This window comes from Lygodium microphyllum, chromosome 5 (assembly GCF_053477565.2).
Source record: "Lygodium microphyllum isolate KBCC chromosome 5, Lygodium_microphyllum_v1.1.10, whole genome shotgun sequence".
NCBI classification, from domain to species: Eukaryota; Viridiplantae; Streptophyta; class Polypodiopsida; order Schizaeales; family Lygodiaceae; genus Lygodium; species Lygodium microphyllum.
Window position 1 is genome coordinate 33,795,429 of NC_141139.1, and position 20,281 is coordinate 33,815,709.

The 20,281-nt window shown below is 43.3% G+C and overlaps 1 protein-coding gene across 4 annotated transcripts in view; it reads right to left on the reverse strand.

Moving 5' to 3' along the window:
• The window catches only part of LOC148035670 (sphere organelles protein-like protein), a 157,127-nt gene that overhangs the window by 20,242 nt on the left and 116,604 nt on the right, over positions 1 to 20,281 (reverse strand). For all 4 annotated transcript variants that reach the window (XM_087677676.1, XM_087677678.1, XM_087677675.1 and 1 more), the window contains one exon: positions 12,737 to 12,808. In XM_087677676.1, the coding sequence (XP_087533802.1) occupies positions 12,737 to 12,808 (72 nt within the window). The remainder of the gene's footprint in view (positions 1 to 12,736; positions 12,809 to 20,281) is intronic.

Consider the following 20,281-nt stretch of genomic DNA (forward strand, 5'->3'; position numbering starts at 1 on the left):
TCGAGCTTAACACAGTAGCTAATACTCAAATTCATAGAATATGGACATGGTGGACTGTCAGATCACCTGTTGTACAAAATAGAAACATTTCCTTGATGGTTTGTTTAAAAACAATGTGACTTGATTGTCCAAGAACTTAGAAGCCCCTGTAGTAGAAACCTCAGCAAGATGGTGACCATACTTGGCCAACTTGACTTTCAAGTAATCCTAGTCAGTGATTTTAAAATTTTGCATCTCATGATCCAAATTGATGCAATAGGTCCTCTCCCGAGCTGCATAACAGTTTGTCAGGTGTGCCCAACCTTTGGATGCTAAGTCTAAATGTTGAATCTGTGAATGAAATTCAAATAATAGAATAGCGAAGGCATTTTCTAGCCTTCCATGAGCAGACAACCTCGTATGGAGCAAGTGCAGGATCAAGTTGCAGTTTCAACTGCTTCACAAGATCTCATAGGTTTTGCGATTCAAGGATATGTCTCATCATATTTAACCAAATAGTGAAGTTCGACTTGTTAAAATGGGTCTTATCATTAAGAGCATGTTTGGCTAATGAGGAGGGAGAACCATGAGATGCCAGATAAATGGAGTAGAAAGGAGGTGGTGGAGGGGAATAAGTAGGAGGGAGAGGTGCGTAGGCAGAAATAGGCTGATAGTGTCCAATGGATGCTAATTGATGCGAAGGCACTAGAACATAAATCTTTCCATAAAGTGTTGCTGGAGATGGAAGCATCGAGACACAAAAGCCCCGTCTAATAGGAAACTAGAGCCCAACAAAACAACTAGAAGGTTCACTAGGTAATGCCATGAAGGCAAACTATGATATTAGCTGATCCATACTCGGTCGTGGTTGGGTGGCATTCCCAAGCTGTGAAAAGCTTGAAAGTGTAGGGATGAAATAATGAACCTCCATCGTGGAGACATCACTTGATTGGGGAAAAGATGAGATCCTAAAAGGTATGCCTATGGAAAAAGGATCCCTAGGTGTGATGTGAGAAGACGTGTGGTGTGCTTAATGGAGGCTGAAAGGAAGGTGCAACAGAACTAATGGGTAATATGGGTGGGAGATCAAACACTTCATGAAATATACCTAGAGTTTCTTAGAGCAATCATCAATGAATATAACAAAATACTTACTACCACCAAGAGATACATTCTCGGTAGGCCCCCAAACATCTTTGTCATACAAGTAAAACCATATTGACCATGAGATGCAAAAGCTGAAATAAAGATGAAGAAGAAGCACTCACCCTACATTCGTGTAATTTTTGTTTACCTTTTCCTAAGTGCAACTCGAAAAACCTATCCTCTTCGGAGCTAATAAACCAATACTTGGTATGAAGAGTTTCTTCATCATGAGCATCTTCAATACCTTGTGGAAAAGAGGGAGTAAAATCAAAAGATTAAGTAATAGCATGCATACCTAACATGGGAGTGAATCAAGATGAAGCAAAAAATGGCTTATACTCCATGCCAATTTCCACGTAAAGGTGATCAGTCCTTTGTGGAACTTCCGTTCTTCCTCCAAAATCATTAGACCAATGCAACGAATTAAAGGGAAAAACCTTGCTCTAACACCATGTGAAGAAATACCCTAATGCAAAAACATAAATGAAAGCATAAGACAAAGCATAAACTCAAAAGAACATGGTTAGGGTTAGGGTAACTCAAAGACAATGTACACACTGGAATTTGAATGAATGAGTAAATATTAAATATGCAATGCTCTTGCAGCAAACAAACCATGCAGGTGTTGAGTGGGGGAGTGTGTTGTGTTGGGTATTTCACTCACACCTCACTTAGGTCTACGCTCACATCGGAGTGTCGATGATCAGTAGGCTACTGGGGCACTTTTTACTCTCGGTATGAGAGGTTTTTTCCCCCGGACTTATGGTATTATTTCGTATGTGCTTATGACACACACTTACGGGCACTTACCATGTTTGGGTGTGAACACCCCCCTACAACCCTAAGGTTTTAAGGGTTGTACCTTGTACTTTCAGTTTACACTCTTTCAGTCTATTGCATTGGGTGTCGTGCTTCACTCTCTATTGTCTACTGTTTTCTGTGCTGAGCTTCGATCTTGCCGTCCTCTCTCACATTTAGTATTAGAGCTAAGGCTCTGCTCAACCTTTGAGAGTTCCCGATCAGTCTACTCTCTGCGTTTAGCTCTGACTTCTCACTGTGCTCAAGCCTAAACTTGTCAACTGCTCGTTAGCAATAGTAGCCGACAGGTGTATCAGAAGCTGTCACTCCAACAGGAGACACCTTGCCCATGTGCCCTGCACAGCACCTCCTGTCAACACTTTGTGTAGCTCTGCCAGCTGCAACGATAGCTCTGCCAACTGTGATACCTGGTAGCTGCGACGCCCTGCAGCCTGTGCGTGAGTCGCCACGCCCTAGGTGCACTGCCTTCAGCCCCTCCAGCGCCGCCTACGCCTGTTCTTGCCTCGTCTACTGCAGCATTGCCCCTGATCAACAACCAAGTCGCTCGCCTTTGACATCGCTTGAGCCGTCCGTCCACTTGGATCTCAAGCGCGCGCCGCCTGTGCCTAAGAACTGCCACCATCTTGTCCTTGCACCGCCATGCCCTGCTAGTTCCGGCCCTGTGCTGCCTGTCTGTCCTGCACCCTCCCACCAGTTCGCCTGCAACGTCAGCCACGTTGACCACTCCTACACCCGCCTATCGTCAGCGACAATTCATCGTTTCAAAGGTAATTAAAAAAAAAAATATACCTTTTTTATACCAGAATTAATTTGTGGAAGAGGGGGTTCCCACGGCACAGGCACAGAATTCAGGATGTGTGTCAAGGACATGGTTGATGCAAATTTCTGGGAACATTCATCTAAAATTTTGGGGCTTTTATGTTTTCTCGGAACATTGGATACGCACTGCAGTTACAGTCACTGACAAACTGTTTTGACAAACTAGAGGCAAGGAAATATTGGAGATTTTTCTAGAATAGTGTTGCTGAACACTGATTGCACATTGGACTGTGTGTATAACAGACAGTTTTGACACAGTGCACCTCTTTACACTAATTGCAGAAAGTTATTTCTTGCAATTTTTGGAAATTTTCAGATTTCCAGTAAAGTTCTGCTTCGACATTGCTCTTTTGCATTTTTTGGTGATTGAAAAATCATGGCGAATCAGGGAGGAGATGTTTTCACCTGTGTATCCAAGGAGAACAGATTGAATGGAAATAACTATTCACTTTGGTCCTTCATGATGAAGAATGTACTTGTGGCAAAAAATCTTTGGGATTATGTCAGTGGAGAAGAAGCTCGACCTGGAGTTGTGGCTCCAACTACTCCTCCAGGAGGATGTGCAACACGGGCACCTCAGCCTGCTCCACTTCAGCCACTTCCCCAAAGAACAGTAGCTCAAAAAGCGTGGGATACACGGGATGCACAAGCTTTGTCATTGATTGCATTGGCAGTTTAGCGGTCAATCATCCCCCATATTCGTTCAGTAGCTTCTTCACGAGAAGCTTGGCTAACTTTGGAGCAGATGTTTGCATGCAAGGATGAGACTCACATCTCTTTCTTAAAGAAAGAGCTAGAGACATTGAAAATGGATGGAGGTGATTCTATTCAGGATCACTTGAACAAAATTCAGGACTTGTGAGAGCAACTCATGAATGTTGATGAGTACTATTCGGATGCACAGATGATATCTACCACTTTGAACTCATTATCTCCTTCATACTTGGCTTTTCATACAGCCTTAAATCTCACGATGAGGATTGCCGTGCAGCCAATCACTTTTCTTCAATTAGTCAGTTTACTTCTAGAGGAGGAGCAAATACAGAGGAATAGTGGTGTGGATGCTATAGCCTCTGAGCAGGCTTTTATGGCTAGATAGAAGGGAAAAGGCAACCAAGTGAAGAATGCTCCGCAGAGTTTTGGGACTTTTAACACATCACACGCAAACAAAAAACAAGGGGGCACGTAAGCCAAAAAGGACAAATGCCATTATTGCAAGAAGCTAGGCCACTACATCACTGAGTGCAAAAAGCGCATTGCCAAAGAGAAGAAAAAGGAGTCAGGAATGTTTGTTTCTGATGCTCCTTCCACTGCTACTAAGTCCGTGTCCTTTGTTGCAGACAGGGACTATTGTTTTTACACATGTAGTTATGACACCTCTTGGGCAGATCGAGCATTCAGCTCCACTGAGGATGCAGACACTTGGTTTTTGGATAATGGTACTTTTAGGCATATTACATCTCGCAGAGATTTATTTGCATCTGTTCATGTAGCTCCAGTTGGCAAGTCTATACAATGTGCCAACAATGCATCATACCATGTTAGAGGTATTAGGCAGATTGTGCTCACAGCCATTGATGGCTCTATTCTCCGCCTACAGGATGATTTATTTGTGCCAAGCATAAAGAAGAATTTGCTCTCTATCTCTTCTTTGGCACGTTGTGGATTGTAGGTCACATTTGATGATGACAGATGCATGGTGAGAAACAAAGAACACATGACTTTGGTCTTGATAGGCACTTTATGTCATGGGTTATACGAGTTGGATGCTCTTTCACTCGATTAGTCAGCGTATTTAACATCCACTCATACGCCTGCTATGATACAGACAGAGTTATGGCATGCTAGGATGGGGCATGTGAACTTTGATAGCTTGATGCTCTTACAGCATATGCAGATGCTAGATGGATTATCTCTACTGGAGAGATCTCCTGAGCACTTGTGCAAAGGATGCATTTTGGAAAAAATGCATCGTTTTTCGTTTCCCCATGATGTTGCTTTTAGGGCAACAGCCAGGTTGCAGTTAGTGCATTCAGATATATGTGAACCTATGCAAACAAAGTTATTGGGAGGATGTTACTATTTTGTGACTTTTATTGATGACTTTACTCGATTTTGTTGGGTCTACTCTTTGGTCAAAAAGTCAAAAGTGTATGATGCATTCTTGGCTTTTATTGCACTTGTTGAAAACCAGTCTGGTTGTAAAATTAAGACTCTCTGTTCGGACCAAGGAGGGGAGTACATGTCCTCTATACTGAATTCCTTTTTAAAGCAGAAGGGCATTGTCCATCAGTACACTACTGCTTATATTTCACAACAGAATGGGGTTACAGAGAGAAAGAATCGGTCACTCATGGAGATGGCCAGATGTATGCTGAAGGCAAAGAGCTTGCCTCACAGTTTCTGGATGGAAGCCGTAATGTGTGCTTGCCATGTTTTGAACAGATGCCCCACCAAAGCATTGAAGAAAATTATACCTTTTGAGGCTTGGAACAGCCGGAAACCTTGTGTTGGACACTTTCCTACCTTTGGGTGCCTTGCATATGCACATATTCCAAAGGTACTCAGAAAAAAGTTGGATAACAAGGCTGTTAAATGCATTTTTATGGGATATAGCAATGAGAGCAAATGCTACAGAATCTATGATCCTGTTTCGAAAAAGGTGTTTGTCAATAGGGATGTACTATTTGATGAAAAATCAGAATTGTCCCTGGCTGGTTTAGACACATATCAGGTTGCCCGTAATGCATTTGAAGGGCTGCTGCCCATTACATTTGGTGATTCAGCTGGAGTTTCAGCAAGTGAAATCAATGTTCAGCTAGCTACTCCTTTGGAAAATGCAGAAAATCAGCCATTGGCTGATCTGAATATTCAGCAAATTGCTGAAACTGAAATTCAGCAAGAGCTTATGCATAGTCAGGAGGCAAGACAAATGCCTAGATGGTATTTACAAACTATGAAAGATAGTCATCTGGATGCACCCATGGCTGGTCGTACTAGAAGGCAAGCTCTTATGCATGATACTGCATATACCATGGAGTTTGTTACGGCCGCAAGCACCCTTGATGAAGAAGAGCTTGAATGTTTTGAGGATACACAACAGAGTGTGCATTGGATAGCAGCAATGAAAGCTGAATTGGATTCTATCACTAAGAATCAAACATGGGATTTGGTGTCTTTGCCATTTGGGAAGAAAGCCATTGGAACAAAATGGGTCTACAAGCCGAAACGGAATGCTAAGGGATCCATTGACAAATACAAGGCAAGGCTTGTAGGTAAAGGCTATGCACAGAAAAAAGGCATTCACTATGAGGAGACATTTGCTCCTACTTCCCGTATGACGACCATCAAGTCTATGGTTGCTTTGGCTGCTCATTATGGATGGACTGTGCATCAGTTGGATATTAAAACTGCATTTTTACATGGGGAACTTCACGAGATATGTACAGCAGCCCATTGGTTTTGCAGTTGAGAGCTTGGAAAACTTGGTCTGTAAGCTGAAAAAAGCTTTGTATGGTTTGAAACAAGCTCCTAGAGCTTGGTATGCAAAGATAGATGCTTTCTTGCTTAGCCAAGGGTTCATAAACAGCTCATTTGAGTCCACACTTTACTTATGTAAAGAGGGGGGATCCATGCTGATCATTTTTCTTGATGTTGATAATCTCTTGCTTACAGGGACACATGCTGATCAGATTTCAGCATTTAAACAAAATTTGCAGCAAACTTTTGACATGTCAGACTTGGGGTTTTTGCACTATTACTTGGGCATTCGGTTCATACATGATGCTAGAGGTATTGAGTTATCACAGTCAAGATACATTGGTAGAGAAGTTTGGCTTACAGGATTACAAGCCAGTTTGTACACCAATGGAACCTGGACTTAAACTGTCGATACATGATGACAATGATTTATTTGATATACACACATATACTCTAGCAGTTGGATGTCTTATTTACTTATGCAACACTAGGCCAAACATACAGTTGGCAGTTATTTGCAAGGTACTAGATCTCTTGGATTGCTTTATGCAAGGGGGGACCACTGCAGTTACACAGTGATTCTGATTGGGCTGGTGATTATGATTCACGTCACTCCACTAGTGGCAATTGTTTCTTTCTTGGCTCGTCTCGCATATCTTGGCTTAACAAAAAACTGTCCACTGTTGCCACATCGTCATGTGACGCTGAATACAAGGCAGCTTTTACTACCACAGTTGAATGCGTATGGATCAGACGCTTGCTTGCTGATCTGGAAGTATCTGTTACAGAGTCTACTCCTTTGTTCACTGACAGTCAAAGTGCCATTGCAGTGGCACAGAACCCAGTGTTTCATGCATGCACGAAACACATAGAGACACATTATCACTTTGTCAGAGAGAGGCTACATGCAGGTGATATCAACCTTGTCTATTGTCCTACCACCAGTCATGTGGCAAACATCTTCACCAAAGCTCTTCCTCGTGAAAAATTTGAAGCATTTCGCCATGCTTTAAATTTGATCTCCTTTGGTGGCGGATGATCCTTGTACTCTTGATCACTCTTCACTCCAGGGGGGTTTGTTGGGTATTTCACTCACGCCTCACTTACACCTACGCTCACATCGGAGTGTCAGTGATTAGTAGGACACTAGGGCACTTTTTATTCTCAGTAGGAGAGTTTTTTTCCCCAGACTTACCGTATTATTTCGTATGTGCTTATGACACACACTTACGGGCACTTACAGTGTTCGGGTGTGAACACCCCCCTGCAACCCTAAGGTTTAAGGGTTGTACCTTGTACTTTCAGTTTACACTCTTTCAATCTATTGCATTGGGCGTTGTGCTTAACTCTCTATTGTCTATTGTTTTCTGTGCTGAGCTTCGATCGTGCCATCCTCTCTCACATGTTGTACTCCTAACGGATCTCGAGATGCAACAAGGCAGCCTCTCAAGATGTCTAGTAGCAGCAAACGCAGCAATGTAACAACAATAAAACGATAGTAGTAAAACACAACAATGAAACACCAGAGTAAAAGGACACTAGTAAAACGGCAACAGTAAAACCACAAGAAGTGACACAAGCTACGAGGTAGACGCTGGAAACAAGCGCCAAATGGATTAAGAAAGCTTGGAGCAGCTTTGGCTAAGATGTCCTCCGTGAATGGGATGTCGACGATGAAGTTCTAGTACTTGAAACCTACAAAAACAAGATTAAGGCTGAATGAAGAGCGACCGGGCTATTTGGAGAAAGTGTCGGGACCTCGAACTACGCACCCTTTAAAATCCTCTCAAACTGCGCACCAATTTAGGGATTTTACTAATTAAACATTTTTAGGGTTATTTAAGTGGCTAATTCAGCATGTAATTCTTATGTTAGCTCAACAACCGCGATGACAGAGGGACTCCCTCCCATGGAGAATAGATAACAACATAGTAGCATGGATGGGTTTTGGGGACGAGGACAAGGACGAGAATTGCCTTCCCTTGTTACCACGAGAGGGGGCCCTAACATGGAGACAAGACTGGGATGGTATAGGCACAAGATGGGACTAGGATACGAAGCTAGGAAATGGCCATCCCTTATTACTATGAGATACAACCACTTCTAAAACTTGGATTGGTCTCTTCTCTAAACAAGATATACTCCTTGGGGTCACCGATACTAGCAAAAGTAAGATTTTCACATTCATGGTGGACTATCTCCTTTAAAAGAGGATTTGGACCCACAAAGCTCACAAGGTGCTCTAGACATAGGCTCATTATGGTGGCACATTGCAAGAGGAGGTGATACACAGGTCAACACCCAACTACCTAGTTGATATACAGATGGAGATTGGGCTTATCAAAGGAGACCTATTCAAGGGTTACAATTAGATCGAGTAGAGTGATTTTGAAGGGACTTATTACTTGATAGGCGATGTGACATTGCCTTCTATGGCTACACCATCAAGCTGAGGAGAAGAATTCACATGAACAAGATTAGAGCATAGCCAACAACCACTTTCTATTAGAAAATACACATGGCATCTCACATCATTTTCTATCAAACTTTTGGAGGAGGTTGGATGGCAGCTTCAAGCCTAGGAAGATATCCCTCTTCCTATGGCTGCTAGCTCGTAGGAACTTAGGAGTTTGCACTTGGCTTAGATATGGCAACATTCCAGTGTCACTTGTGACATGTGGTGGGCCAAAGGTCACGCAGAGATACTACTCGACTATCCCAAAGCTTACAAGTTAAGGAGGAGAGCCCTGAGTTAGTCTTTCACAACACAACAGAGACCATGGTGAGAACTTTGGGGCCGTGGCTAGGGTTATAAACAAAGTTCCAACATTTGAATACATGAGGATTTTTAGAGAAGCCACTCCATTCTCATCATTGGCTAGCATCTAAGCAAAATCCTCACTCCACATGACTCCAATGCACATTGGACCTAGGGACACAAATGGAAACTGATTAACATTATTGCGTGGTACATATGGTCTACAATAGATGTAGCCATTCTATAGGCCTCCACGATGTCCCTAGAGCCCTTAAATGAAGATCCTTGCCAAGGAACCCATTTCATAAGGTTAGGGAACTCGTTTCATACCTAGACATTTTAGAAACCTATGACACACCTATTTTGAATTTCCAAAAAACCCCTCCCCCTAAAAAAATATGTTTTAACTTTTGTAATCAACATTCGTCACAGATTCATTTGACACACTTACATGGACATTGACATTGATTGCAAGATTTTTTCTTGAGGAGTATTCTACGGTGCATGTATATATTGATGGCTTCCTCTATAATTAAAGCTAATATTGCCATGGATAATGGACCATGATCATGTATATGTTGATGATATGTTAAATCTCCGTTTCCATTGTATAAGATCATGAATTATGATAAATTACATGACATGAGCCATACTCTATACGTAGAAAGTCTCATGATAGTTTTCTTCCATCTCAAATGACACTCATTTCTAATATTTTAGAAAAAAAGTATGAAACCTATGAAACTTGTTTCATACCTCTTGTTTCACTAACCCTTTGCAACTATGATCCATGCTCTCTCCAGAAGATGAGACAGAATACAAGGTGGTTCTTAAAGGATAAGAAGGACAAGAGAGGCCTTCTCGAGGAGCTAGGATTTAAACATCTTTCACCTAGTCAAATGGTCTAGATTAAATGTCGTCTTGTGAAAGGTAAACCTTCCTACATAGATGCACATATGTTTCATACCATGGGATTGGTCACCCATGACTCAAATATTAGCAATATATTTCTTCATGAATGCACTTATGTGTGTGTACATATCTTCTAGTATGCCTATGTATCACATCCTATGAACACCCTTTAGATGCATTAAAGAAGCATCAAGCTAGTTTTTCATTTAACAAGAAATTGCCTCTTAAGTACTTCTCCCATTTTTGAGTCACTCACTCACTCTTTCTGTTTACTTTTGTTTCCAAAAGCAATAAGGGGAGAGATGAGGGGGATCAACATGAGAGGTGAGGCACTTGCTGAATCAATACAGCTCAAGATATAGCAACATCTTAATGTAATCAAGGTAAAATGAAGGAGGCTGCAGCTAATTGCTTCAAAATGAAAATGGAACCAAAAGCTGAAACACAATTTATTGCATATCTCTTCTAGTGTGCCTATGTATCACACCGCCTGAACACCCTTTAGGTGCTTAAAGGTCAAGCTGGTTAATGTGCCTCTTGGCCTACGTAACAGGGACATATACCTTGCATTCATATATTCCTTTTCCCTTTTAACAAGAACCGCTCTTCCAAGTACTTTTACTGTTTGAGTCTCACATTTCACCTATGTTTGACCTTGCCTATTTCCAATAATAAGAGGGAGCAGAGGGGAATTGACATGAGAGGTGGAGACTCTGGCCACATACGTAAAGTTCAAGGCATAGCACCATCTTGATGTAATGATGATAAAAAGGAGGCTGCACCTAGCAAACACAAATGAAAATGGAGCCAAATTCTGAAACACAGTTTATTTCTTCTGCTCTGCTTCTCAAAAATGAAGATTTCAAAAACGTAGTTGCCTACCAACTCAATTGTATCATAGAGTACTCACTCTGTACCCTTCATAAAAAGGAGGTCAAAACACTCTCCAAGAAAACCTGTACTTTTGTCTTTGTGAATAGTAATTTATTTAGTCAGTCAAAAGAAGCATGTTTTGAATGTATCACGTTGTTTGTCCAAAAATTCCAATGTAGTTATATGGAGTGTACCATTCAACCTTTTCCAACCATAGAATAAAGAACACACTCTTACATATTATGAGAAATCAAGTTCAGTAAAACTGGTTTACAAAACCTCTACTAGTTTGCTTTCTCAATCCATGTCACTCCCCTATTACCTTGCATCTTACAAGAAATCAAGTTCCATAAAACTGATTTACATACTCTAAGAAAGGTGACAACGACAAGACTTGTGGGATTACCTAGGCTGCCATGTAGACATTGATATTTCCTCAGAGCAGCGGCTGGCACCCTTGTTACTTAGCATAAGACAAAAGCTACTACATTGGAGCACACCAAGACTATCACTAGCAGGAAGGGTGGTAGTTGCGAATCAGGTTCTGTTAGCCACCATGTGGTACGTAACTTCTTGTTGGGCCTTCTCTAGGTCATGCATTGGCCAAGTGAAGTGGCTCATCGTGAATTTCACTTGGCCAGATAGTCAGAGTAGAGCACGGATGGCGGAGCTCGCTATGATAGATCAGACATGGATAGGGCTCTTTATCGGAGGAGAGATCCTTCTTGCAATGGTAGCCACTAGTGGAGAGAGTGTGTTTACTTTTTCAGAAGAGATGGATGGCAGACTTAGGCGAGAGGATCCAGATCAGTTCGAGTTCACATGGTGCTCTCGACAAAGGATTAGAGTTATGGCTCATTGCAATAGGACTTGGAACGTTGACCCAGGCCACTAGACTTGTATGGAAGATGGATGGACACATTGGGCATATAGGAGCAGGCCGCTACAGAGGCTTCAATGGGATCCTGGGGAGTGGGTATGGAGAGATTCATCCCCTTCTTTGGCTATACCACTAAGTTGGGGAGGAGAATACAGATGAGTAGGACCAAAGTGGTGCCAGCTGGAGCTAAGCACTGGACTATCTACAATACATCACAGCCTTTCCTAGCAGACTTCTGGAGGAGATTGGAGAATAGCCTTAGACTAAGAAAGATTTCACTCTTTCTTTGGTTACTAGCATACAGGAGTTTAGCAGTTGGTACATGGCTTGGCTATGGTACAGACCCTATTCCTTGCGCAAGATATGAGGAGCATAAGGAGATTCAGAGGCATTGCTTATGGGATAGCCCACGAGTTCAGGAGGCTGGAGGAGAGCCCTTAGGATGGTGTTTCATGGCACTACAGATTTTATGATTCCTACGGAGGGGACAATTGCATGGGTCACTAACAGAGGCCTAGCTTGTGGATATGAGGATGTATTTGGGTGTCAGGCTTATCTCATTTCGAGGCAGCTTATGAGCAGGTCTTTCGTGCTAGATTTCTCACAAACAGTATGGACTCAGGGGCATTGTTACAGATGGGAGCTCATAGCTAGCATTAATGCTTTGTACATATGGACAGCCAGATGTAGTCAGGCTATTGATATTTCAAACATATCTACTGCAAAGACTCTCTCAGAGATTCTGTATACTCTTCATGGGAGATGGGAGAAAATACAAGGCAGTTCGGAGATTATGAGGAAGAGGAGAGATGTTTTTCTCAAGACATGGCATTTTGGCACCTTTTTCCTCTTCCAGACCCACATGGTTTGGCATTATAGACATCTCGACTGGCTATTCACTCAAGCTTTGTAATAGACTTCCCCTTGTTACATAATTATTGACATGGAAGTCCCTTATAGGGCTGCTTTGTAATCGGTATTTTTGCCTTGGGACACTATTCTGAGGTGTATTAATAGAATTTTAACTTTCCTATGGAAAAAAAAGGGACTTTTTGTGGGACACATCATACCCGGTACTCCGATACTTCAGGACATTTGGAAGGTGTCAGCTCCAACAATCGATATGCCAATGTATCACCTACCTGGATGAAGCAAGAAATCAATCCTAATCCTCTCTCTCTCTCTCTCTCTCTCAATGGGTTGTTTATATCAATTACAAAAATAGTACAAAATAACAAGATTACAAGGTTCAAGGTAGCTCTAGGCCATCATATATAAACCAAATCTATGCCATCATATATAAACCAAATACAGTGGATTCAGCAAACACAAATAGACGAGTGCACAAGAGGCACCCCGGGACTCGATAGACACATAGGATCAAGAGTGTTGATGAGATTTTGCCACATGGGCTTGGACCTTCACTGCCAATGTCTCTAGTACACCATCCTCAAAGAAGCCTCCTAGCATTGCAAACGGATTGGGCCTCTCGGGATTGGCCTCTGAGGAGGAAGGTCCATCTGCACGGTGGGAGGTAGAACTTGGGGTACTTACGATCCCACGGAGTGATCACTCGACCAGCAGCATTGCAAGCCAGTAGGGCCAGTGGATCACAAGTGCGCTATTGTTGTCACGGCTCTTTGGGAGGCTGCGGAGGCTTGGGAGTAGTTGAAACCGAAGCAATTGGCACATCTCAGCGACCGCGAATAAGTGTGGAGGATCTGATGAAGAAGGGCCAGCATTACTTCATGCACAGAAGTCTCTTTGGCTTTTCTTGTAGTGCAGTGGGCATTCGTCCCTATGTCTCCAGGTTTGAAGGAGGAGCTGCTTGCTTGGGTTTAGACTAGCTTGATTCAATAATCTGTTGCTTAGTAGGGCAAGGGGATGCATTTTGGTCTTTATCCACAGGCTGGTACACCAAGGTAGTCTTTCTATCTTATGGCCATCAAACAATACTGGCTCAACTATTTTCACATGGGTACATCAAGGTTGCCATCCATAGTAGTTTAACAAATTCAAGTAGAATATCCTATTGGAACCACTTGCATATAAGCTTTACCACATGGTCAAGCTCTAGCAAAGATTCAAGAATCATTGAAAGATCACTGGGACATTCTACCAAGAAGTAACCCAATTCACCACAAGACAAATAGTGTCCAATGAAAGTACCCCACTTGAGGTGAAACCAAACAACGTTGTAATAATCGGAAAGACAGGACATCTGCACTTGTGGATAGAAGAGCATCACCAACAGTGACTAGTCCCAATTGTGCCATTCAATTTAACATCATCCTCCATTCCTATTTGCCTTCCCATGTGAACCAAATGATTCAAAAGCTGGAGGATTTTACATGAAGAGGCTATTCTGCATTAACCAAATGCCAGCAATAAGCAAAAATAATAGTGTTTCCATGCTTAACCTCCATGGCCTCAAGGAGAAACCTGGCAACCAAACACCACCGCTGTTGGCCCTCACACAAAGCTTGGTACAATGACCAACAAAGAGCAACCACGTGTCCCCAAGTCTAGACCAGCCCCACCTCCCATTGTTTTAGGAGTGTAAACATGGTGCCATGAGACCCAAGAGACCCCCATTCATGTAGAATCCTTCTTCCAAAACAAGAACCGAATGGACTGAGTGATCTTCCATAGATAAAACTTTGGCCAAGGGAGCAAGGGCAGACCAATATATGAAATTGTCCATGATGCATGAGGGAATCTAGTCTATCAGTATTTTAGATGAGACGTGCACCCCCAAAGGATGCCCAATGTCTATAAACACAGTGTTTAGGCACAATCTAGCCTTGCCATCCCAAGGCTTGAAGATCCCTTTCAGTGCATTTGATAACAGCTGATTTAGAGACATTAATGCAAAGCCCCGAAGCAAGGGTAAACAAGTCCCATGTATCCATTGCCCTTTGTATATTATCATAGTCAGCTTTGAGAAACACGAAGGTGTCATCCCCCAAAGCTAGGCCAACCAACTGCTCATGTGAAGGAAGAGAGAGGCCAACCACCTCACCATTAGCCGCTAAGCTAGACAACATCGTCAAATGATATGGGTAGCCAAAGCAAAGAACAAAGGACTTGATAGACAACCCTACCTAACAAATCAACGAAGAGGAAAGAATTTTGTGAAGCCACCATTGAGCAAAACTCTTGAAGAAGAATCCAAGCTAATGGTGCAAATAAGTTCAAACATTTTGGGGCCAAATCCCATTGTCTACATTAGTTGACCTAGGAAGGATCATTTCAAATGATCAAAGGCTTTTTCTAGATCTAGTTGAGACATCACCATTCCCTGCTTTACACAATGAGCATAATCTATCCCTATTTGGACATTCAAGATATTGTGCATAGTATTTATTCCTTTGATGAATCCATACTGCGCTGGGTATATAAGGTCAAGAAGATAATCCTGAAATCTATTGGCCAAGACTTATGTAAACTACATAGAACCCATGAAGGAAATTGGTTGTCAATGCTTCAAAGCTGAGAGGGACAGCACTTTGGGAATCGATTTAATAACACGCGGCATACTCCCTCTCTTTTTTTTTCGTAAAAGGTAATTGTATTAATTACGAAAAAAGTACAAGTTTACTTGATTACAAGATACATGATGACACTAAGCCATCATGTGAAAAGGTTCCAGTACTAAGAGTTACAAAGTCATGGCAAAGACGCAGAGGAAATTGCCATATGCTAGGGATGTAAGTCCTCCCGAGAGAGTATGTCAGAATGCTGAAGAAAATCTATCTGCCAATACAAGAGACCCTTAAGCCTAGCAATATGCCATTGAACATTACAGGCGGAATCAAAAAGAAAAGCATTCCGAATGGTCCAGTTATGCCAACAGCCCCAATATCAAAGAAAGTGAAACACGAGCTTCATATGTGGCTGTGCCGGTGTTGGGTATTTGGGCTGCACAAAGACCCAATCAAAGGGCCTTAGCGAGAAACCAACCACCGCTCGCCAAACGCTGACAAGAATGACCAGATTTTCTTAGCGATGGGGCAAGAAATAAATTGGTGACGGGCGGATTCCACACTGGTGGTGCAAAAGAAATAGTTGCCGTTGGAGATTTGTCGCTTGGATAGAGCTGAAGCAAGCGGAAGACCCCCAATCATCACCCTCCAAAGAAAGACCTTATATTTGAAGGGTGTCTTGTTCAACCACCCCTCCATCACAGTTGCCCTCCACCATGACCGGGATTTACGCAATCCCCATAGAGCATTAGCTTTAGTAACCAGCCATTGATGATCTTTAATGAGAAGATGATAGACTTGGTTAGCGGAAGCTTTGCCTAAACTCAGCCGGCCTTCAAAGTCCCAATCCTGCCAGGGACGATCTTTAATGAGAAGATGATAGACCTGGTTAGTGGAAGCTTTGCCTAAACTCAGCCGGCCTTCAAAGTCCCAATCCTGCCAGGGACGATCCGAAGCAAGGGCAGGAAAGGGTTGTCTGCTCTGGAGCACCATCAAAAGCTGTTCCCATAAATTCCTGTATCCACGAGGGATCCTGAAAATCCTCCTGGCTGTACGAAATGATATTAACACATTGCGACTGGCAAGGGTGGCATCCGTGACTGAAGTTAAGCCCAAACGTGCCATATGGTTGAGTTGTGGTTGAAGCTCTTGTTTACCTTCCCATGAAAGTAACTGCGAGACTGCCAGCAATTCCAATTGAAAAGAATTAGCAGCTAAGCGATCCTCCGCCGGATGCCATTGAGCCTTCCGGATGACCAATTTCCAGGAACATACCAAATGGGCAAGTAGTAATGAAGAAGAACTGGAGAAACAAGAATCGGCATTAAGAGCATGCTACCAAGAACTCCGGATTTGGGTATTACCATGCCGAAGCCCATGCTCCTCAAGGAAATAACGGGCTATAACGACCCACGGATGATGATCCGAGCACATGGCGCGGAAAAGAGACCAACGGAGTGCTAGCATGTGAGTTTGGGCATCCAAAATAGCTCCTCCACCAATGCGTTTGGGGGTGCACGCATGCGACCAAGAAATCCAGGAAATGCTTGCATGCAAGGAATCCTTCTTCCATAGCATGAAACGAATAGACTGAGTCAGAGCATTCAAAGTAGTAGTAGTCCAAGGTAGCAAGGGCAAGAAATATGTGAGCATTGGCAACATAATTGTCTGGGCTACTTTGAGGCGAACATGGAAGGGCCAGGCTTGAGACTTCCAATACAGAAACTTAGCTGTCAGTTTCTGAGAAATCCACTGTAGAAGCTGCTTTGGGGGAACATCAACACCCAAGGGGTACCCAAGATGCCTAACAATGGAGCCACGAGGCACAACCATACCCTGCCAGTTCAATGACTGCAAATCCGACTCCGTGCAGCTGAGAATGGCTGATTTCAACGCATTGATGCGAAGACTGGAAGCTTGACCAAAGAGAGCCCAAACATCCAATGCTTTGCGAAGGTTATCCTTGTCCGCACGCAGAATCATAAAGCTATCATCAGCCAAGGATTGACTAATGAAGTGCTGTCCAGAAGGAAGCGACAATCCAGCCAACTGAGTAGAAGCTGCCATATGAGATAACATCGAAAGAACTGGATGAGTCGCAAGGGCAAAGAAGAGAGGGCTCAAAGGGCACCCCTGTCTGACAGAGCGGGCAAGGACAAATGGCTCAATAACGCCTCCATTCAGCATGACTCGCAAAGACGCCGCTGCACTGATGATGTAGATCAGACGAGACATCCGTGCACCAAAGCCCATAGTAGACATAAGCTCTGCAACAAAAGACCAGTCCAGATAGTCGAAAGCCTTTTCCAGGTCCAATTGAATTAGTACGGCCTCCTGATTAGAATGCCTTGCATAATCAATCGCCAGTTGCGCATTTAATACATTGTGCAGAATGTTTCGGCCTTAATGAAACCATATTGAAGAGGATGCACAATGGCAGAGAGATGCTTGTGGAGCCAATTCGCCATTACTTTGGAAAAGATTTTATACATAGAACCCATCAAAGAAATTGGGTGCCAATGTTTCAACATAGACGGCGAAGGAACCTTTGGAAGCAGTTTAATAAGTCCTTCTTTCCATGAGGAAGGCATGATCCCTGTTTCCCACACCTGCTGAAACAAAGCCGTCAATGGTTTTGCCAGTTGGGTAGCAAAAACCTCAAAGAACTCATTGGTGAGACCATCCCAGCCAGGACTTTTATCCTTGGGCAAGTGTAACAAAACATCCATAACCTCCACCTCACAAATATCTGACTCCATAGTAGCTTGCATGTCCTGCGGAACCTGATTGCGGACCAGGTCATAAAAAATTGAACGGGCTTGAGTAGTTTGGGCTGAAGGTGGAAAAGTGGAACCAAGAAGTTTGAGGAAATAATTCCTACACATATGCACAATAGTCTGCGGATCAAGGACTAGGTGGCCTTCTGCATCTAGGAGTCTAGTCATATTCTCTCGAGTAGGAGAGGCATGGAGAGCTCGAAAGAGCTTATGAGTCTAACACGCATTATCTTGCAAAGTCTCCGTCAGATGCTGCAATTTGGCCTGCTGATACGATTTCAACTGAAACTCTTTAATAAGATCAACCACACGCATTGCCAGTGCTAGTAGAAATGCATCATCTGGAGTGTCCACCAGCACAGAACGGACCAAAGCCAGCAGGTCCTCCGCTGCTTGCCAACGCTGCCCACAAAGAGAGGCATGATGGATCCCATACTGCCGAGCAACCCGCTGCACATTAGAGAGCAATCGTTTAAACGAAGCAGTGCCTTGAGAGAAGAAGTCCAATAAGAATCTATCAATCAATTGCTGCATATGGCCCTGAAAGATTGCATGCTTCAAATAAGACGAGTTAAAACGCAAAGGGAGTCTCTCCAGAAATTGCTTAAAAGGTGCAATGGGTTGTGCGAGCAGCTCAAGCTGTAGAGGGAAATGGTCCGACAAGGCATATTACTGCAACACTTTCATTTCGAGCATCTCAGGAAGGAAATCATCATTCTGCATGATGTATATGCGGTCCAGCCGTGACCATGTTGTTGCATACTGAGCAGAATGGAAAGTAAACCCTGTAGAAGACGGGTGCAGCCCAGGACTAGAGATCTTGCTTAAGAACGGCAAGAGTCAACTCATGCCACATACAACTTTCGGGCGCGTCCATTAACGAATGCTCCGATGTGGACTGCGAAGAATCAACACACATATTGAAATCCCCCATCAAGAAGCCCCGTTTGCCAAGTGACAAGGAAGTTTGTAAAGTATGCCAAAGCTCCCGGCGAGATAAAGGATCATTCGGAGCATAGAGGCCAAGTAACCATAAGATCTCTCCTTCGAATAAAATTTCGATCACCACAAGCCATGTACATCATTTTTAATAAGAAGAGGTTGATATTTTTCATGTACAATCATGAGCACACCAGAATAATGCATGGCTTGTGTCCCTGCATAGAACAAACGAAAGCCATAGCAATCCACAACTTTTCCGGCTTCACCGTGACTCTTGTGTTCAACAGCACACAAGACATCCCACTAATTCTCATGCAATACAGTTCACATGGCATGTTGCTTGTGGCGAGAATAAATTCCTCGCACATTCCACGTGGCTATTTTCATGTGATTTCAAAAGAAAATCAGGTACCAGGCACAGCTTGCCTCGATTTTACCTTTTCTGCGAGAATGTCCAGGACTCCCTCATCCAAGAAATCAGCCAACACGGCAAAAGAGTTCTGAGGACCAAATTTGGAGGTAGACGGCATATCTGCTGGCTTGGGGATGGAACGGGGATAACAACGATCCCACGGGGTAATGACCTTGCCTCTGGTATCAAAAGCCAGCTTAGCAAGTGGACCCTTTGGACGATCCGAATACACTCTCGTAGTGGGCTGAGGATGGGGGGCAGAGGAAACCATAGTAGGAGCAAAGTGCTTTGAAGGCAACATTTCTTTCCTGCGCATATAAGTACGCATGAAATCTTGTGATGCAGAAGGCACAGAATCCTCCATGCCAGCAACCACCCTGGTGCCTTTTTTTGCGCGTACTTCAACCCAGTTTGTGCCACGGGAATCCAAACCCAAAACCTGTTGTTTACCTTTATCTAGAACTTTAGGTGGGTGAATAGCATCCTGTGACGGAGCATCACACACCATATCTTCCATGGGCAGCGCAATATGCCTAGCATCTGAAGTGTGTTGCTGCTCTGGGCATTCGGCCATGAAATGCCCCAATCTTCCACAGGAAAAGCAATGTCCTGCAAAATTGCCCCATTTCAAACAAAAGTGTAAAGGATGCATGCCAGAGCAATTGAGATGTAACCACGCAGTCCTTTTCCTAGTAGTGTCCCATAACATATACAACTGGTTACGATTCACGGCCCTTAGACTTGGAGGGACCAGAACAGTGCCCACAGCGGCCATGGCGTCCTTCAATAGTGGCCAATAGACAGCCGGACAATTTTCCACTTCAACCCATACAGGGCATTCACGTTGTAGCAGGTGCTGAAAATCTGCCATTGGGCACCATGGTACAATATGGACCAAACGGCGATAAAAAAACAAAGGCAGTTTAGACAGGAGAGCAGCACGGTGCGTCTCAGATTTCAACAACACCTCAAAAAAACCTCGGGGCCCAACAAAAATCT